This window comes from Erpetoichthys calabaricus, chromosome 10 (genome assembly GCF_900747795.2).
Source record: "Erpetoichthys calabaricus chromosome 10, fErpCal1.3, whole genome shotgun sequence".
Lineage (NCBI taxonomy): Eukaryota > Metazoa > Chordata > Cladistia > Polypteriformes > Polypteridae > Erpetoichthys > Erpetoichthys calabaricus.
Genome location: NC_041403.2, coordinates 92,863,823 through 92,885,895, shown reverse-complemented (window position 1 = coordinate 92,885,895; position 22,073 = coordinate 92,863,823). Strand labels below are relative to the sequence as shown.

At 38.8% G+C, this 22,073-nt stretch overlaps 3 protein-coding genes across 7 annotated transcripts in view; 1 reads left to right on the top strand and 2 right to left on the bottom strand.

Annotated features, from left to right (window-relative positions):
• The window catches only part of ndrg3b (ndrg family member 3b), a 1,230,027-nt gene that overhangs the window by 1,035,911 nt on the left and 172,043 nt on the right, over positions 1–22,073 (bottom strand). The window lies entirely within an intron of this gene.
• The window catches only part of id1 (inhibitor of DNA binding 1, HLH protein), a 739,503-nt gene that overhangs the window by 633,381 nt on the left and 84,049 nt on the right, over positions 1–22,073 (bottom strand). The gene's annotated exons all lie outside the window — the stretch shown is intronic.
• Positions 1–22,073, top strand: part of phf20b (PHD finger protein 20, b) — a 145,284-nt gene that overhangs the window by 117,678 nt on the left and 5,533 nt on the right. For 4 of the 5 annotated variants that reach the window (XM_051932911.1, XM_051932913.1, XM_051932912.1 and 1 more), the window contains 5 exons: positions 140–318; positions 5,026–5,125; positions 14,278–14,473; positions 14,663–15,086; positions 17,241–17,403. In XM_051932911.1, coding sequence (XP_051788871.1) covers positions 140–318; positions 5,026–5,125; positions 14,278–14,473; positions 14,663–15,086; positions 17,241–17,403 — 1,062 coding nt within the window. The remainder of the gene's footprint in view (positions 1–139; positions 319–5,025; positions 5,126–14,277; positions 14,474–14,662; positions 15,087–17,240; positions 17,404–22,073) is intronic. The other variant, XM_051932910.1, reaches the window with a different exon arrangement.

Sequence of the window (22,073 nt, the reverse complement as noted above, 5' to 3'; positions counted from 1 at the left end):
TTAGGAAACACCCTAGAATTTTGGAACATTCTTTTCTTAACACACATTTAAGCATCATGATATGGAGTTTGTAATGAAAAATTCTGTGTAGCGTGAACATTCTTATAAAGTTTTGTTTCGTTTCTTTTGATCTTCACAGAGGAAGATAGTCTTAGCAACTCCTCAACTGATAGTCTGTTTTGGAGTGAAGAAGAGTTCAGCCAAGAAGTAGATGTGACCACAAATCCTGATGAAGATGCACCAGATGAAGATGACCAGTGTCATGAAATTGTACGCTGTATTTGTGAAGTACAAGAGGAGAATGATTTTATGATTCAGGTAATCCAATCCAATATATTAGGCATTTTGCTTTGAGACCAAAAAAGTTGGGGAAAATATATAAAGAGAGCATGCAAAGTGGAGACAAGGAACCAAACGTAAGCTGTAAAAGAACAGTTTAATGGCCAATAAAATTTTCTCAAGAGTTGACAATTGTCTCCAGTATTCCCTTTCTCAGTTTTCCAAGGTTGGGCATTCTTGTAAACAAAGCTCATTGTAATTACATTGTCTTGATTGTTCCTTCTTGACTTCTTTCTTGTCACATCATTCTACTTCTCATCACATTGTGTAACATCTACACACCAATCCTTTCAACTCTGCTCTGAACCTCTACATGTTTACTCTGTTTCAAATTTACTTCATTTTTCTCTTCGACTGCCAATCTCACTCCCATACACTGTACAGCTACTTAAATACCACCCTTCAATGCCAGAGAGCCTGCTAGATGTCAAAATCTGGAAAACTGATAGATCATTTTCCATGTATACAATTTTCCCAGCTATATGGTGTCCAAGCTCTCAAAGTCTTTGAAAAAGTTGTCCTGTAGTATAGTTTTAGATAAACAATTAATGTTTAAGAACAACAGTTTGCATTATGGACAGTTACATTTAAAACAGATTGTAAATCCTGAACAAGCTAGTGCATTATTACTTGACTTGGAAAAACTTGACAGCTTTTAAAATTCTCTAGATGATGTATTAGTTAAGGATTTTCATTTGAGTAAACAATTGACCTATGAGTATTTCACAGTAGAAGTATCGATTCATTCAAATATATTTGACTGTGACATTTAAATTTTTTATTCTCATTTTTATTGTCATGTGCAGTGCGCAAAATTAGAGAAATAATTAACATGCTTGTTAGTGTATTATTTTATCATTCCATACATCCTTCAGGTCATTGTACTGGTAAACATGCTGTGTTTTTATTATATATTGTTCCTTTTAGCTTTCAATTTTCTAGCAGTACAGGTTGGATGTGTACTTCATGAAGGAGTGAACTTTGGCTAGTATTAGTAAATCTTGGTAAAGGATGCATTTCTTAAAAATTAAAGATGAACATAAATGCTGCAGGTCACATATGTGTCAAGTGCTTTTTAAAAATGCACATCTTCCAAAGAATCTTAAGTTTGTTCAGACTTTCTTTCCTTATGTTGTCCTTCTGGGTTTAAATTTGTATTGACTCTATAATTAGTCACCTAGCTGCTGTTTTTTTTTTGTTTTCTGGTTTTCATATAGTTTTAGTACTAACTGTAGCTATTAAGGTTCTGTGCTATATTCTAAAATTTTGTCAGTTTGTTATCTGTGTATTTTTTAATTACTTGGATGTATTTTTTTATGTAATAAATTTTTGACAAGAGTTGGATAGTTGATTTTAATACATACAGTACAGTTGTTCCATTTGTTAAAACCATTATCATAAAAACCATAAGTATTCCGGTTTATTTAAGACAGAATATCATTGACGGTATATTTTGTATGCTCTTACTCTACTTTTCCTCCATACAACTATACTGTGCTGTAACAGGTCAGTCTAACATGTTTAAGCAATGATCGCATGTTAGAATTTTGTCTGCACAAAATATCACAGCCCTACAGTCACTGTTAGGCAGAAAGAGACGCTTGAGACAAATTGAGTGTGTCCGTTCTTTTAACTTTGACAGTGTCAGTTCATACACGTGAAAAATCTGAAGTATAAATCAGCCTTCAGGTGCCACTCTCCCTGTCGGATGAAGTTGTGCGGATTAAAACATTGTGTGCCCACTGGCTTCTTCAGCTGAAAAAGAGACTCCAAGAAACTGAAAAGTCTGCCTTGACTAATTCTACAGGGGCTGTCAATTTTATTGGTGATTATAAAAGCAGGATGCACAAATATTATACAATGGGGAAAAAAAATCTCACAGTGTCACATTTTGGCACATAATGTTTCAGAAAAATTCAGATGCTCTAATTTCTTAAATTTGCAGCATTCCATAGTTCTACATTTAATTGTCAGTTTTTGTATTCGTATCATTTTAAATACGGTAAAATTACAACAGTTTATATATGGACAGTGTAGTTAGTAGTTTACTTTATAAGCTTGATGAACTGAGCTACATACCTTTTGGGAAAAGTACTTTGACTGCCACTTCTGCTAACTCTATGACAATATCTAGAATATAGCTTAAGTAAGAAAAATGTCTTTAAACTGGTATGAACTTACTATATCAGCCTCTCTCACATTCTTCCAACAAGCACAGCGAATCTTTCCTGTGGTCTATCAGCACCTTGCATTTTGTATCTCTTGCTGACTATATGCTCTGACCTCCCAGCATTTAATCTCTGATTAAATAGTGTTTCCTTTCCAGCATTCATCTATCAGCCTTCTGCTTCATTACTATGGCTCTGTTTTAGCATCTACTCCCTCAAGTCTAGTTTTATTTTTTGTGATTGCTGTGTTTTTGCTTATACCAGTCCCTTGCTTTATCCATTGGTCAATAGTTCCATTAATATTACATGTAGAAATTGGTTCAGGACAGATCCCATTTGAAGTTTACCACTTGTCTCTCATCTTTAACTTCACCCATCTGCCTTCCTGCCCACAATTCATGCTGTGTCATACTAAATCACAACAATTATTACATATTCATCTACAGTAGGCTTTGCAATCCCTATCACGCAGTGTCACCTTTATTTTTTGTAATTCTTAATTACATTATTATACCAACATTCAAAAGCGTCTTGTTGCAAACTACTACATTTTCAATCAGGCATCATTGTTGCTTCTAGCTTTCAGAACGACGGCACTTGCTGTGTTGTTGCCATCTTGGCTGATGGTTTTAGACTTTTTAGTTTTCCTGCCAAGGGATATATAGATATACATATACAGTGAATCCGGAAAGTATTCACAGCGCATCACTTTTTCCACCTTTTGTTATGTTACAGCCTTATTCCAAAATGGATTAAATTCATTTTTTCCTCAGAATTCTACACACAACACCCCATAATGACAACGTGAAAAAAGTTTACTTGAGATTTTTGCAAATTTATTAAAAATAAAAAAAATTGAGAAATCGCATGTACATTAGTATTCACAGCCTTTGCACAATACTTTGTCGATGCACCTTTGGCAGCAATTACAGCCTCAAGTCTTTTTGAATATGATGCCACAAGCTTGGCACACCTATCCTTGGCCAGTTTCGCCCATTCCTCTTTGCAGCACCTCTCAAGCTCCATCAGGTTGGATGGGAAGCGTCGGCGCACAGCCATTTTAAGATCTCTCCAGAGATGTTCAATCGGATTCAAGTCTGGGCTCTGGCTGGGCCACTCAAGGACATTCACAGAGTTGTCCTGAAGCCACTCCTTTGATATCTTGGCTGTGTGCTTGGGGTCGTTGTCCTGCTGAAAGATGAATTGTCGCCCCAGTCTGAGGTCAAGAGCACTCTGGAGCAGGTTTTCATCCAGGTTGTCTCTGTACATTGCTGCAGTCATCTTTTTCTTTATCCTGACTAGTCTCCCAGTTCCTGCCGCTGAAAAACATCCCCACAACATGATGCTGCCACACCATGCTTCACTGTAGGGATGGTATTGGCCTGGTGATGAGCGGTGCCTGGATTCCTCCAAACGTGACGCCTGGCATTCACACCAAAGAGTTCAATCTTTGTCTCATCAGACCAGAGAATTTTCTTTCTCATGGTCTGAGAGTCCTTCAGGTGCCTTTTGGCAAACTCCAGGCGGGCTGCCATGTGCCTTTTACTAAGGAGTGGCTTCCGTCTGGCCACTCTACCATACAGGTCTGATTGGTGGATTGCTGCAGAGATGGTTGTCCATCTGGAAGGTTCTCCTCTCTCCACAGAGGACCTCTGCAGCTCTGACAGAGTGACCATCAGGTTCTTGGTCACCTCCCAGACTAAGGCCCTTCTCCCCTGATCACTCAGTTTAGATGGCCAGCCAACTCTAGGAAGAGTCCTGGTGGTTTCGAACTTCTTCCACTTACGGATGATGGAGGCCACTATGCTCATTGGGACCTTCAAAGCAGCATAAATTTTTCTGTAACTTTCCCCAGATTTGTGCCTCGAAACAATCCTGTCTCGGAGGTCTACAGACAATTCCTTTGACTTCATGCTTGGTTTGTGCTCTGACATGAACTGTCAACTGTGAAACCTTATATAGACAGGTGTGTGCCTTTCCAAATCATGTCCAATCAACTGAATTTACCACAGGTGGACTCCAATTAAGCTGCAGAAACATCTCAAGGATGATCAGGGGAAACAGGATGCACCTGAGCTCAATTTTGAGCTTCATGGCAAAGGCTGTGAGTACTTATGTACATGTGCTTTCTCAATTTTTTTATTTTTAATAAATTTGCAAAAATCTCAAGTAAACTTTTTTCACGTTGTCATTATGGAGTGTTGTGTGTAGAATTCTGAGGAAAAAAATGAATTTAATCCATTTTGGAATAAGGCTGTAACATAACAACATGTGGAAAAAGTGATGCGCTGTGAATACTTTCCGGATGCACTGTATATATGTGTGTGTTGTTGTGTATGTGTTTACAACCTCTTATGATTAAATCATGATTTATTTACATTGTGTATGTATATGCTGCTAAATAATACTTTTAGGTAAATAAAAAAAATAACCATGTTTAGGACTAATTGTCTGTTGTACATATGAGCTTTCTATTTATTTTTTCAGTGTTTATTTTGTGAACTGTTTTGCCTTTTAGTGTGAAGAATGCCTTTGTTGGCAGCATGGTGTTTGTATGGGACTGCTAGAGCACAACGTTCCTGAAAGATATACCTGCTATATATGTCGTGATCCACCAGGTAAGAAGCAACTCAGTCTTTTAAGTTTCTTTCCAGAAGCAAATCAGGATATAAAAGATGCACACTTTTTGAAAATTTCTTCATAGACACCTACCAAAAAGTTTTAGATTTTAGTGTCCTTTTCCTGTTTTGACAAGCTTATTTACCACATGGCACTGTTGGATTCTGTTAAGAAAGGTTGATTATTCCATTGTCGTAGCTGAAAGAGTCTTCAGGTTGAATGCCCCAGAAGAAAGATGTAATATATTAATTCAAATGATTTCTATTAATTGTGTGTTTTTATACTGTTTTATTCAGAAGTTTCAAATATTTACTGTCTGTCAGAATATTCTGGTACTATATACAGAAAGGTAATTTATCTGTTTATCTAATTAATCCATTGCAGAATGGAACTACCTTTGGGTGCGCTGAGCAAATGTTGAATTTTCTAATTGTTCTCTTCCAGTCTTGGGTTTTAAACACCCATATCAAAAGTAAAAGCAACATAAATGCTCTGGCCAAGTTTGACGTCATGTTATTGTTTTAGTTCTGTTATAATATACAACCTTCAAAGAGCACAGCCTCAAGGTTTACCTTATAAAGGAAATAAATGTATATGTATTTAAAGTAATATGATTTCAAATATAGACATCCATACATAATAATACACACATTAAATCTCATTTGTAAGACTTTATTATAGTGCATAAAAAAAGTATTCATCACCCTGGAAGTTTTTACATTTTGTTATACAGTGTTCAAACCCAGTGGATATCATTGAGCTTTTTTGAAACGGATCAACAGAAAAAGTCTATTTATGTCAAAATCACATCTCTGCAAATTGGTCTAAATTAATTCAAATATTTTAAAAAACAATAATGTATACAGTACTGTGCAAAAGGTTTAGGCAGGTGTGAAAAAATGCTGTAAACAAAGAATGCTTTCAAAAATGAAAGTGTTAATCATTTATTTTCATCAATCAACAAAATGCAGTGAATGAACAAAAGAGAAATCTAAATCAAATCAATATTTGGCGTGACCACCCTTTGCCTTCAAAACAGCATCAATTCTTCTAGGTACACTTGCACACAGTTTTTGAAGGAATTCGGCTGGTAGGTTGTTCCAAACATCTTGGAGAACTAACCACAGGTCTTCTGTGGATGTAGGCTTCCTCACATCCTTCTGTCTCTTCATGTAATCCCAGACACACTCAATAATGTTGAGGTCAGGGCTCTGTTGCGGGCATACCATCACTTCCAGGACTTCTTGTTCTTCTTTACGCTGAAGATAGTAGTACTTAATGACTTTGGCTGTATGTTTGGGGTCGTTGTCCTGCTGCAGAATAAATTTGGGGCCAATCATACGCCTCCCTGATGGTATTGCATGATGGATAAGTATCTGCCTGTATTTCTCAGCATTGAGAACACCATTAATCCTGACCAAATCTCCAACTCCATTTGCAGAAATACAGCCCCAAATGTTCAAGGAACCTCCACCATGCTTCACTGTTGCCTGCAGACACTCATTATTGTACTGCTCTCCAGCCCTTCGACGAACAAACTACCTTGTGCTACAGCCAGATATTTCAAATTTTGACTCATCAGTCCAGAGCACCTGCTGCCATTTTTCTGCACCCCTGTTCCTATGTTTTCGTGCATACTTGAGTCGCTTGGACTTGTTTCCACGTCGGAGGCATGGCTTTTTGGCTACAACTCTTCCATGAAGACCACTTCTGACCAGACTTCTCTGGACAGTAGATGGGTATACCTGGGTCTCACTGGTTTCTGCCAGTTCTGAGCTGATGGCACTGCTGGACATATTCTGATTTCGAAGGGTAATAAGCTTGATACGTCTTTCATCTGCTGCACTAAGTTTCCTTTGCCAACCACTGCGTCTGCGATCCTCAATGTTGCCCGTTTCTTTGTGCTTCTTCAAAAGAGCTTGAACAGCACATCTTGAAACCCCAGTCTCCTTTGAAATCTTTGTCTGGGAGAGTATACTAACTTGTGTCTTGTTGCTGTGCTCAGTCTTGCCATGACATGAAACTGTCTTCCACAACCTCACCTTGGTAGCAGAGTTTGGCTGTTCCTCACCCAGTTTTAAGCCTCCTACACAGCTGTTTCTGTTTCAGTTAATGACTGTGTTTCAACCTACGTGTGACATTGATGATCATTAGCACCTGTTTTGTATAATTGGTTGATCATACACCTGACTATAATCCTACAAAATCCCTGACTTTGTGCAAGTGTACCTATATATGAATTGATGCTGGTTTGAAGGAAAAAGGTAGTAACACCAAATATTGATTTGATTTAATTTTTGTTTTGTTCTCTCACTTTGCATTTTGTAAACTGATAACAATAAACACTCATTTTTTATATTTCTGAAAGCATTCTTTGTTTACAGCATTTTTTCACACCTGCCTAAAACTTTTGCACAGTACTGTATATAAATATTAATTTCCTTCAAGTCAGTATTTAGTAGACCTTCAGCAACAATTAGTCTTGAGTCTAATGTAGATAAGTCTATCAGCTTTGTAGATCTGGGCACTGCAGTTTTTCCCATTCTTCTATGACAAACTGCTCTGTCTCGGTTAGGTTGCATTGCGGACTGTGCATGAACAGCCTTTGTTAAGTCCACTCACAAACTCTTAATTGGATTGTGATCTGGACCCTGACTCTGCCACTCAGGACATTAACAGGGTGGCTTTTATGCAATTTAAGTGTGACTTTGGCTTTGTACTGAGGTCATTGTCTTACTGGAAAACGAATCCTCTCCCAAGGCACAGGTTTCTTGAAGATTGCATCAGATTTTCTTCCAGAATTTCTGTGCATTTCACTGCATTGGTTTTTCCCTCTATCCTTGCAAGTCATCTAAGACTTGCTGAAAAGATGCATCCCCACATCATGAAGCTACCACCATCACGCTTCACTGTGGGGATGGTGTGGTTCTGATATTGTGCAGTGTTTGGCTTAGGCATGACATCGCATTTAGTTTGTTGGCCAGAACTACAATTTTAGCCTCATCAGACCACAAGACCTTAGTCCTTTTGACTTTACAGTCTCTCACACTTCTGGCAAACTCTTAACAAGATGTCATGTGCATTTTCTTTTTAACAGTTACTTTCTCTGCCTCTGGTGAAGCACCCAGTCAATAGTTGTATGCATGGTCACTCCAGTCTGAACAACTGTAGCTTGTAACACCTTCAGAATTATCACAGAGCACTTGGTGGCCTCCCTTACCAGTCATCGTCTTGCACTATCACTCTGTTTTTGTGCATAGCCTGCTATGGGCAGATTTACAACTGTGCCATAATTCTATTTCTTAATGACTGATTTAACTCTACTCCAGGGGATACTCAGTGACTTGGATATTTTCTTGTCTTCAGTCAGTGATTTGTTCATTTCAATCACCTTTTCACTGAGTTTCTTGGAGTGATCTTTTCCCTTGTGTAATACTGACTCACCCAAGCTAGACCTTCCAGATAAGGTGTATTTTTACCACAGTCAAATAAAACCTCTTGACTACAGACAGGTGATTTCGATTTATCAAATTATGTGATTTCTAAAACCAATTGGTGATTTAGGTGTGTCATATTAAAGTTTTTTTTGGGGGGGGTGGTAAATACTTAATGCAATCAATAATTTTGTGTTTGTAATTATTTTAGACCACATTAAATGGTCTTTTTCTGATGATCAGTGTCAAAAAAGCCAAATGAAATCCACTGCAATTCAGTGTTGCGTAACAATAAATTGGGAAAGGTACAAAGGTTGAATACTTTTTATTGGCACTATACTCACTGCAGATTTCTAAGCTTTCATGTGTGACTTGCATCCTATTTGCTAGTCTTAGAATTATGTAAAATAGGCCATGGTATTGCATTAAAGGTTTTGGGGAAACGGAGCCACCTTTAGTTTAATTATTTAAATCAGTACTTTTGCAATTCTTGAATTCAGCATTCCCCCATAGGCAGGTAAAAAATCTGTCATTGCTATCTTTTCATTTGCATTTTTTTCTTTTATAATTGCTGGGTAATATTTGATTTATATATTACACATTTGGTGTCACATGATCTTTGCATTCAGCATCCATGATTAGGGAGCCAATAAAATTATTTATCCACAGGTGAATGATACAGTGAAAGCTGAACTTAGAGTTGCTAGTCACCTAATGAGAATAATCTGTGCAACAGACTTCCGTAATGCGTAACTGACCTTACAAAAGTTAATGTTCTATTTTGTCACCTCATATACTTGTGGCTCTGAGGTTCTCATAGTAAACATTTTAAAGACCACTTGTCTAGTGGCTCATCAGTTCAGAAAAGGAATGGCTGTTCAAGAATTTTGCACCAGGAAGCAGAAATTAACGCCGAATCCCTAAAGCCTATGAAAAAAATTGTAATCCCGGCCCACCTTAAATGCCTTCATACCTCTCCATCAGCATCTTTTGTTTTGTAAATGTGTCGATCAGCACAAGCAGCAAGCAGCCTGCTGTCCCATCAAGGACAGAGCTCAACTCGGGCATAAAGTTCTCCCAGGCTCAAGCCAAGGCTCCTTATCTGCGTGTGAGGTGCCTGGAGTTGTATAGGGTAACTAATACAGTATATTGTTATTTGGACCACATGCATTTCATGTGTGTTTCATGTCTATGAAGATTTGGCTAAGTGTAGGATGAAAGGAAATGTGAGGCAAGAAATGCTGAACACATACCTAAAGCAGAAACTTTTTCCATGTTATACTAATAATGACGTGAAGTGTAGAATGTGTGAAGACTTAAGTCCAAATATCAAATAAATATGTGCACTTTTATTCAAGAATATAACCAAGGAAAAAAAAAAAGCATTCGATTTACATGTTGCTGTCAATGAATTAAAATCCTAAGCTCAAATGTCAATTGACCAGAAGTTGATATGTATTCTTGAATGGTGCAGAGGTAAGAACTGCTGCCTTATAACTCGAAGGTACCGGGTTTGAGACTGGGTGCACTGCGTTATGAGTAGTGAGCTGCTATTATTATTATTACTACAGTATAATATAAATATACATTTTGAATAGAGTCCTTAACACCCGGTGTAAATTTTGGCTACTTGTAAGAGTTAGTACTTTTTTTATTATTTAGTTTTATTCCCTCAATGATGTTCACGTGGTACAACGAACTTGCCTCTCCCTCTCTGAGTTGATGCCATTTCTCTCCATTCTTTTCACAAGAGCAGCAATGATGACAGTATGTACTGTGGTTCATGCCTGCTCAGAACTATTTGTTGTACCGGCAAAAATATGATGTCCAATGACCACTGTTTGAATCGACAAAGGCAGGGCTGTAACAACACAGCTTCTTCACAGCGCTTTCACTGGCTAATCGACTACCGCACCACAGCATAACTCTGCTTGGCACCATAAAGTAAAATGGGACTTCCACCTGCAGCTGTATTCACTTTAGTATGCAAGCAAATTGCCATGCTAGTGTTTAGATCAGGCAGTGTCATGCTGTTTTTCGTAGGCTTCAGGGATTCTAGTGTTTAAACAATTACTCAATGTATTAATACTCTATGATTTGTCATATTAGTTTAACTTACAAATAGATGTACCCATAAATAATAGTTGAGATTCATGTATAGTGCCATGGAAAATGTGAAGATGATTTGCTATATCATAGGTAAATACAACTTCAGCAACAAGTATTGTCTTCCTCCTGACAAGCTAAACAATGTTTATGCTTAATTTGATCGGAGCAATAAAATATTTGCAACCACAATTGCTCCTTCCCAGATGGCCAGCCCCTTAGACTTGCCACCTCCACTGTACAATCGGCACTTAGCAAAGGTAATACACACAGGGCTGCTGGTCTTGATGGCATACCTGAGCATATGCATAAGGCCTGCGATGGGCAACTGTCTGAGGTTTTCAGTAACATCTTGAATCTGTCTTTGGCCCTAGCTGTCATCCCTGCCTGCCTTAGGTCCACGATGATTGTACCAGTGCCTAAACTATCCTCTCCAGGGAGCCAGAATGATTACTGCCCTGTTGCACTCACCCCCATCATCACCAAATGCTTTGTAAGACTGGTTCTGGCCCACCTCAAATCCAGTCTACTTCCCACACTAGATCCCTACCAGTTTGTCCATCATCCTAATAGGTCAACGGAGGATGCCATATCCTCAGCTCTTCACTCTGCCCTGACACGCCTGGATAGCAACAATTCCTACATCAAGATGTTATTTGTTGATTTTTAGCTCCAAATTTAACACCCACCATCCCCTCAAATCTGGTAAATAATCTCAGCAATCGCTGCATCAGCACCTCTCTTTGTAATTGGACACTGGACTTTCTAACCAACAGACCTCAGTCTTTCAGGTTAAACAACCGCACATCCTCTACCTTGATTCTGAATACTGGTGTTCCACAGGGCTGTGTGCTCAGCCCACACTTCTACTCCCTCTTTACCCATGACTGCATCCTTTTATATGGCTCCAACTCCATCATGAAGTTCCAAGACTACACCACAGTAATAGGACTGATCAGTGACAATGATGAGTCAGCCTATAGAGAGGAGGTTCAGAACCTAGCAATAAGGTGTGCTGACAATAACCTCTCCATTAACACAAAGACCACCAAGGAGCTCATTGTGGATTAACAGAAAACTAAAGGCAGCATGGTCACTCTTATCCATATAAGTGAGGCTGAGGTGGAGTGTTTCGATTTTCAAATTCTTGAGCGTTCACATTTCTGAGGACCTTTCTTGGACAATAAACACTTCTGTCTGGTTACAAAAGCTCAACAGCGACTTTACTTTCTGCAGAGGCTAAAGAAAGTCTGCCTAGCTCCTCGGATTCTACTGAACTTGAACTTTTACAGTTGCACTATCGAGAGCATATTAACGGGTAGTGAAAACTTCCCAGCACATTATCGCCATCACACTGCCGACTATTGCTGACCTGCAGTATACATGGTGTCTGTGACGAGCTTGCAGCATCATCAAGGATGTTTAAAACCCCAACCGTGGACTGTTTACATTCCTCCCATTGGGAAGGCACTACAGGAACCATCGGTCCCACACCAGAAGGTTCAGGAACAATTTCTTTCATAGCACCATCCCCATTCTGAACTCTCAATCCTTAATAGCTCAATAGCTGACCTTTCTAAATATCAATTACTTGTAGTGATTGTACTCTTGTTATAATATTCAGGGGTTTTCAACTCAAGGTTTACAAAAAATGATATTATCATGGATGACCCGATTTATTTTACAATGTGCACATTACAAATTTATTCTGACATTTCCTCTTCAACAAGTTGAAAATACTGCTTAAAATCAGTACAAAAATAAAAATATTTGTACTGTATATAATTAATGAATTCCAAGATCAGGATATTTTCACTTAAACTCTTTAAAGCTTTTTTTTTTATCAACATGCTTTTAAAATATATTTTGTCAGAGAATCTCTCTGTTAGGTTTGTAACATTTGCTGTTGTAAGATTTATATTAGCTGGTTAAAAAATGTCCTAAAGAATAATAATTAATAGGTGAGTCAAATTGATAAAATTTTCAAATGTCACAAAATTCTAGTGCTTTGCCAAATATGTCCCTCTTTTTACATTCCTTTAAAACTTTAAGGTTTTCTGTGTGAAATCAAACTTTTCATGTTAACATTAATCCATCATTTTGGAACTGCTGTAAAACACCCTTTGTTTTACTGTTTTCATAGTGTCTAAAATGAAATATTTAATTGAATCTACAGTATAACTGGTAAAATTGAATCTACACTATAACGGAAAGTCCCATTGCATTCACCAACATTCCTTTCACATATATGACGCATGTTCTTTCACTACATTCATCACATTTTAGGGGTTATACTAATGAACATTAGTTTGGCTTTAAAAAACAAAAAAGTTAAACAATTACAACTTCCAACTAAGTGGTCACATTATTTTACTCTAAAGGCACACAGATCTATTTTTGAAGTAACTCAAATGATTTAACACACACCTTATAGTATAACCTAGATACATTATCAGTGCTGTAACCTGGGGTCACTGGGTGCTTCTGGGCTTTGAACATCATACTCTCTCATCTAGGCGACCCAGTCAGGGTTGACTAGCCCCCGACTTGTGTTTTGGTAATTTAAATGGTCCACGAATCGCTCCTTTTGATCCACAGCCATCTGGATGCTTTCTCAGCGTTATCAGTGATGTTCCTAATGGCTCTCTTATTGTGCAGTCCCCTGATCCCCAGCTCCTTTCGGGCTCTGCAGAGCGACTGGCCAGCAAGTCCACTGCAACTGATCTCAAAGGGGGCAGCAACAGGTCTTCCATCTTTTGCTTTGGCATTCGCCTTTGAGCTCCTCATACTTAGCTGTCTTTCTCTGGAACACCTCTCCCATCTGGTCTTACCAGGGCACAGTCAATTCCAGCAGAACTTCCTGCCTTGATACTTGTGACACAAGAACCATATCAGTCCTGAGCGTAGTCACAACATGCACTCGCCATAATGACCATAATAATGAGGCTGGAACATAATAAAATTAATATGAATATGAATGTATTCTGCATGAATAAAATTAAATGGCAGACTTAGATGGAGAACATGTCTGTGTCTTAAAATGGTTCTACAAATGAGATTGCTATATCTGGAAACAAGTGAGGGTACGCACCAGACTTTTATGGCTGATGTGTTTCTTGGATGGAGTTAGAAAGGTTCTCTGTTGGCATTCGAATCATGTGTGTAGGCTATATGTATTGACTTATTATAGTTCATATTCTGTGCCAGCCTGATAAATTAATATGCATTTAACTGGGTACAGTGTAATTATATAAGCTGTAACAATGGTAAATGGGACTTTATATGTGCTTTATATAGTATGCTTAACTACTGTTTCCTATTCTTTGTGTTTAACCTTTTGTTTTAATATGAATTTTGTAATTGATATTCTATCAAGTAAGCAATGAAGTTTGTTTTTAATTTTTTTTAATGGGTAACCAGGAGCTAATCTTCTGCTTCATTTTCACAGACAGACTTATGGTAAGTCCAGGCCATTTCTTACTGGCTAGAATTTAAATAAAGTCATACTCGGTAGATTTATTTGACAACCATTAATTTTTCATGAAACCTTAAACCAGGCTAATTTCAGTAAACGTTTGTTTTAAATTTCTTCATAATTTTTCTTTATGCAGGACAGAGACAGAGTTTAAAATACTGGTATGACAAAGAATGGCTCAGCAGTGGACATATGTATGGTTTACCATTTCTAGAAGAGAACTACTCACACCAAAATGGCAAAAAGATTGCTGCTACTCATCAGCTTTTAGGGGATGTTCAGAAAGTCATTGAAGTGCTCAATGGCTTACAACTGAAAATAAGCATCTTGCAGTGAGTGATATGTTCATTTTTTATTTATCAGAGAGAGAAAAGTTTAAGAAGATTTTAGCCCACAGCAGAGTTTGTCTGATTACAGTATATAGTTCAGAATGAATTGCTTTTTTTATTTTTTGGTTTTATTTCATTGATTTGGTGAATTTATACTTTTTTTTTTTCTTCTTCTTTTTTTTTAAATCTGAGGAGCCAAGCTCACCCAGATTTGAAGTTATGGTGTCAGTCATGGAAGCACATTGACTGTAAGGACAAGCCACGAAAGAAACAACCACCATTGGTGCGGGAAGAGAATGATGATCAAGAAAGGAGCATGGTATGCTGGAGTGTTGAAGAGGTTAATGTAAAACCTTGCATTGGACCCTGTATACAGGAATCATATATCACAAGTGAGCACTGCTACCAGAAGCCTCGTACCTACTACCCAGCCTTGGAGCAACGTCTTGTTGTGGAAACCAGGAGTGCAGAACTCGATGATCGAACCCAGATAATTAGAGAAAATGTGGATGATTTTCTTATACTGGACCATGGACGCTATAGCAGGAGTATGGATCAGGAAAGAAGTAGAAGAAGTTGTGAGTCCTATTTGGAAACGACCTCTTTACAAGAAATGGTAAGCAATAGTAAGGAAACAATAGTAATGTGGAATTGACCTGTACTTACTAATTATTATTGTGGACTTCAAATCAAAGATTTTAAAAAATAAGAAACAGGTGAATGTTATTGACACTAGGGAGCATAACTGAACCCCAAACCCTTGACACAAATACATAGAGAGCAGTCCCAGGCTTAAATCAGCCCTTTATAGAAAATAATACCTCTGTCACAGGCTTCTTTTTTTCCCTTTACCTCTACTCCTCCCCGGCAAGCTTTGTCTCTCCTCCGCACCAGACTCCCAGCTATCTAAGCAAAGTGGAGGGCTCCCTTTTAAACCTGACCCGAGAGTACTTCTGATACCTAAACCATTGTGTCCAGGTAGCACTTGTGGGTCAGGCAGAGCCACCCTGGAACAGGAAATTCATCTCCCAACAGCTTCCCATGACTGCACCCACTGAACCAAACAAGGCAATCCTGTGGAACCAAACTTTCTATCCTGCCTGGGGGATTCCAAATAGAGGCTTTCCACCAGGGATGCTGCCACCTAGTGTACTAAGGGACAACTTGAGCATGAGAGGTAGTCTTTCAATTTTCCATTTTTCTTGTGGCTTCCTGACTGAGTAAAGAACTGCTAACCATATGTCCAATATGCCGCCGTCCCATCCAAGTACGGAACATCATTGCTTGGAAGTCAGTCCTTGTGCCCCATCTGCCACACTGCCTTTCCATACCCACCTCCTAATGGGGAATGTCACACCTCCCTTCCTGACCACATGTTATAATGGTCTGGCCAGCTAAGGGAACAGAATCCATCTTGTTCGTATACTGAGTGTGTGGTCGTGAAGAGATGCAAAAATTTGGCGAACTTTTTGGTCGTAAACCGATTTGTACGTGTTCCGAGATGTTCGTGAACTGAGGTTCCACTGTACCTGTGTTATAAACGGCGCTGGTGTATGATCTTAAATGATTTAGAAGTTCTTATTATGCATGTGAAGGGCAGAAACGGACACTTGATTTTTTTCGACCTCTGTAAAGCTGTGCTTTAAGCTGTTATGCATTGAGGTGCCTATCATGCAAGCTGGTGACCTTCAGAAACTTGTCTTCAGATTGGGTTGTGACTTTGGGTCTGCCAGTGATTCTGTCAGTTTTTTCCAGTTTCCTTTATATTGTGTAGGACACCATACTCACTGACACTTTGGTTTTTTTTTTTTTTGCAATCTCTCGCAATGAAAGGCCTACACTTCAAAGGGTAATAATGCTCTGTCTCATTTCATTTGTTAATTGCAGTTTTCTTGCCATTATCACTGGCACAATCTGTTCCAACTCTACTTTAAGATGGACAGAGGATTTTTAAGTAATCTTAATTTACTTCAACTTACAAGGCCTAATTTACTTTAATTGCTGCGTAATATTTGTAGGTTGTTGCCTATTAGTTGTTACCTACAGAAGGCCCATTTGTAATATTCTGATATTTCCTTGTTTTCAGTTTTTGCTAACCTAAACTTTAAATTTATACTTCCTGCAGTTTATTGCTTACCGTTTCACCATTCTAGGTCATTCATTGCATTTCAACTGATTAAATTTGGTGTTCAAAAACTTTTGACCTGTAGTGTACCTGTTCTGTCAGAGGTTGCTTTGCTATTTATAATACTTGATTTAGTTCTGCATTTTTAAATTATAATATCAAAATGCAGTTTTATAATGAAGCTATGAAAATTGCATTTTCTCTATAAAGCGCAATGTTTAGTGGGTCGGGCTTAGATGCTAACAGTTTTGTAATTTCTTAAATAGTTTTCATGTATAAATCGACTAAACATTAACACATTTCCTAACAGTATTGTTATTACTAGGCCATATAACAACCTACCTGGTAGTAAATGAATTTCAGTTTTTTATAAGGGAAGGATTGTTTATAAAAGGTCTCTAGCAGATGACTCAAAGGAATACTTTTCCTGAGTTGGAAACATAATTTTAAAAATAGTTTGTTAGATACATTATTTTTTCCAGTTTCCCTGAATAGGACAAGTGATCCTGTGTTATTTTTAACAATTCTTGATCAGAATCCATGTCCTCATTTAAAATACTTTTTTATTAGTAAATATGGTATGGCCTTTAAAGTTTGCTGTCCTGTAGGATTTGTCATTTTGTAATCAAAATTTATTTCTTTTAGGAAGGTGATGTTTCTAAGAAAAGCTTTTCAGAGGAAGAGTTCAGTTTGAATCTTGAGGATGGAGAGGTACAGCAGCAGTGGCAGATCAACCTGTTGGACCACATTGAGGCAGTGCAAGATGAAGTAACGCATCGTATGGACTTCATTGAGAAAGAACTGGATGGTAATTACAGGCAGCTTTGCTTTAATGATTATCTTGTCATACACCATACATAATTCTTCTATCACTTGACAGTATTTTGTAGGAATGCTTCATATTTTAATGTCATAGACAAAATACCTTAATTGATTCCATGTTAAGCCTGTTTATTTAATAAAATATTTGTGTGCACTGCACACAAACAAACCAACTTTTTTATTGTATGCAGAGTGAACTCAGCCTTTAAGTAAGCAATGGTGTGACAGAAATTAATAATTTCTTGTGGTTACAAAACATTGTCCCACATGTGCTTTGAAGACTTTTTGTCTATTCTTGCCTACAAACCTATACCACCTGTTTCAAATTAGTTTACTACAGTTATTTGCCTGAATCTACATTGTTAGCTTGAAATCAGAAATAGGACTGTGCCGTTCTAGAACAAACTATTTTCTTGGTATAAATTTATTTTAAATAATTTAATATTTTAATAGTTTATCATGAATATATTTAGTTGAATATTCAAAATCCTTTTCACACTGAGAGCCCATTACCTTTTAGCTTTCTGCTCTCCTATGAGTAAACTGATTTCTTTATCATTTATATTTAACACTAGAATTACCAGAGCCTACGAAAAAACTCGTAGATCCGTCCCACCTTAAATCGCTTCACACTTCTCCATCAGCGTCTTTTGTCCTGTAAATGTGTTGATAAGTAGCAAGCAGCCTGCTATCACATCCCCCACCGCGGCAGTTTTCTCAGCTCAAATCTGTTTACCTGCGTGCCATTTGCTTGGAGTTGTATAGAGTGAGAAGTCAAGCAAAATTACACCTTTTATAAATACTATATCATTATTTGGAACATGCATTTCATGTGTGTTCCGTGTCTACAATGATCTATGTAAACACATCGTTAAAACAGTAACGTTTTTCATGTTTTAGTAATAATTGACAAAATGTAGACATGAAGTTTATAACGTGTGAAGCCTAAAGTCCAAATATCAAAGAAACACTTTCACAAAAGGTACAAATATAACAGAACAAGTGCGCTTTTATTCAGAAATATAACTGCGTTAGGGTGACACGCATTTACTACGACCGCTTCCGTGGCGCAACAGTATCAGCTGTTGACTGGTAATCAAAACTTCACGGGTTCAATCCCAGATGAGTCTGTTTTGAGAAGTGAGCTGCTAGCATTCTTACTATTTTAGAATAAAAACATACATTTGATTTCAGTCTGTAACAGCTGGTGTAAATATGTGATACTTGTAAAGGTTAGGTTTGTTTGGAAAAAAAAAAAAAAAACCAGTTTCATTTTCTCAGTCGTGTTCACGATTCCACCCTAACAACCTCCCCCCGCCCCCACACACCAGTCTGACACTGCTGTTTTCACATAAAGATGCGCTATAGCTCTGCAGTCTGTGTTTGAGCGACACGGGCATGCTCAAAAAATTACACGTGTAATGCCACGAAACGTGCACTCAGACACTTCAGTTCGCAAGCATTGGTACGAGAATACAGTCAGACTTCTTTTTAGGGCACATACACCATCCAGATGCAAACACTAGCTTGGAGAGTTGCTTGCAAAGCTGCCGTCGCTGTACTTTGTATATAAGAGCCAGATTGAATGTTATTTACTTATTTTCCTTGGTTTATTTACATACTTCCTACAGCGTAAAGTCACAATTAGATTGCAGAGCCACTTGTAATAATTATGTGAAAACAGCAGTGTCAGGTGGGGGTGGGGGTGGGGGTAGGTTGGAATCATGAACGCAACTGAGAGAATGAAACTGAATTTAAAAAACAAAACAAAACAAAAAGCAAAGCTAACCTTTACAAGTATCATGTATTTACACCGGCTGTTACAGACTGAAATCAAATGTATGTTTTTATTCTAAAATAGTAAGAATGCTAGCAGCTCACTTCTCAAAACGGACTCATCGGGGATTGAACCCGTGAAGTTTTGATTACCAGTCAACAGCTGATACCGTTGTGCCATGGAAGTGGTCGTAGTAAATGCGTGTCACCCTAACGTGGGCTGTTTTTCTGCAGTTATATTTTTGAATAAAAGCGCACTTGTTCTCTTTGTACCTTTTTGTGAAAGTGTTTGTTTTGATATTTGGACTTCAGGTTTCACACATTATAAACTTCATGTCTACATTTTGTTAATTATTACTAAAACATGAAAAACGTTTCTGTTTTAACGATGTGTTTACATAGATCGTTGTAGACACGGAATACACATGAAATGCATGTTCCAAATAACGATATAGTATTTATAAAAGGTGTCATTTTGCTTGACTTATCACTCTATACAACTCTAAGCAACTGACATGCAGGTAAACAGATTTGAGCTGAAAAAACTGTGCGGCGGTGAGGGATGTGATAGCAGGCTGCTTGCTGCTTATCAACACATTTACAGGACAAAAGATGCTGATGGAGAAGTGTGAAGCGATTTAAGGTGGGACAGATCTACAAGTTTTTTCATAGGCTCTGGTAATTCTAGTGTTAAAGGCAGAAATCCACCCCAAACATAACAGTTTCATCAGCTGACTTAACAATGATATTCCAATCTACTGCAGGACACATTCAGACTCGTTCTGTCATTTAGCCATCCATGGATAATTTACATTTGCCCATTAACCTAACATGTGCATGTATATAATGTGAGTGGAAACCTCTACACTAGAAATTTGGACAAGTGGGACTGTGGGTTGCCATTGCACATCACTATACCAGCATATCAGTCTTACAGGAAACACTCTTGAAAGATTTATCAAGCAGGGTGTGTTTAGCAAGCTCAGTAGAGCAGCAGTGTTCTTTTTTGGAGCAGAGTTTTTCTTATGGCTTGTGTGGGGAACAGCCCGTACTCAGACAGGTAGACAAGATGGTTTCACCACACACACGTTTATTATACATTATTTACAGTTCTCAGTGAGCACAAACCCAGTGCCGCAGCACCAATCACCCCTTAAGTCCTGGCCACACAACACAATGCCTTCTCAATCTCTGGTCCGCCTCCACTCCTCTCCACCAAGCTTCGTCCTCTTCCACCCGACTCTTGCCATTGACTGGAGGGAGGCGGCCCTTTTTATACACCCCGGATGGGCTCCAGGTGCTTCCCAACACTCTTCCGTCGACACTCCCCTGTGTGGCTGAAGTGCCGACTGTGCAACCGGAAGGACTCCGGGTGTCCCTGCTCCTCTTCCTCCCAGCACTTCCGGGTGTGGCAGAAGTGCTGAGGTCCAGGGCTCCCAAGGCATTGGGGCACCCCCTGGCGGTGGCTACGGGCCCCTACAGGGTAGAGCTTCCATGCTCTGTAACTGTGGCCCCCAAAGCAACCAGGGCGGTCACCCCCTCGTGTTCTGGAGGAGGCACAAGCCCTCCTCCGGTCCTCCTGGGCATCCCGGCCGGGCATGAACCCCAGCTGGGTGCCACACTTGCCTTCTTTGAATGCAGTTTCTGTTCAGTTTTCATGTTTTGTTGAGAGATGAACATGGACAGAAATTGTGATCTCATGATCATGGGTGTGGTGGTACCTATGGTTCTTTGGAACATGCACATCTTTGTAGAGTCACTGTTGTCTTATATTGCCTCTATTTGTATACTATTGTAGAGTATAGTTTAATAAGCTTCCCCTTTCTTTAAGGGGTCTCTTTAGATTATGGTGTGTTGTGGTAAAGTAACCTTTATGAAAAAGATCAGAATGATATGTTTTCTGACTTTTTAAAGAGGGCCTTGTGAACATTTTTTTCCTGGTGACTAATTGACTAGTTACTCCACGTAATTGTAGATAGATAGATAGATAGATAGATAGATAGATAGATACTTACTTACCCTCACTCACTCACTCACTCACTCACTCACTCACTCCCTCCCTCCCTCCCAATGGGAAATTCACATTCTTCAGCAGCAGCATACCGATACAATAAATTATATTAAATTAAAGAATGATAACAATGCAGGTGAAAAACAGACAATAACTATGTATAATGTTGAATGTTAACGTTTACCCCTCTGGGTGGAATTAAAGAGTCGCATAGTTTGGGGGAGAAACGATCTCCTCAATCTGTCAGTGGAGCAGGACAGTGACAGCAGTCTGTCGCTGAAGCTGCTCTTCTGTCTGGGGATGATACTATTAAGTGGATGCAGTGGATTCTCCATAATTGATAGGAGCCTGCTGAGCGCCCTTCGCTCTGCCACAGATGTTAAACTGTCCAGCTCCATGCCAACAATAGAGCTTGCCTTCCTCACCAGTTTGTCCAGACGTGAGGCGTCTTTCCTCTTAATGCTGCCTCCCCAGCACACCACTGCGTAGAAGAGGGCGCTCGCCACAACTGTCTGATAGAACATCTGCAGCATCTTATTGCAGATGTTGAAGGACGCCAGCCTTCTAAGGTAGTATAACCGGCTCTGTCCTTTCTTGCACAGCGCATCAGTATTGGCAGTCCAGTCTAATTTATCATCCAGCTGCACTCCCAGATATTTATAGGTCTGCACCATCTGCACACAGTCACCTTTGATGATCACTGGGTCTATGAGGGGTCTGGGCCTCATAAAATCCACCACCAGCTCTTTGGTTTTGCTGGTGTTCAGGTGTAGGTGGTTTGAGTCGCACCATTTAACAAAGTCATTGATTAGGTCCCTATACTCCTCCTCCAGCCCATTCCTGATGCAGCCCACGATAGCAGTGTCATC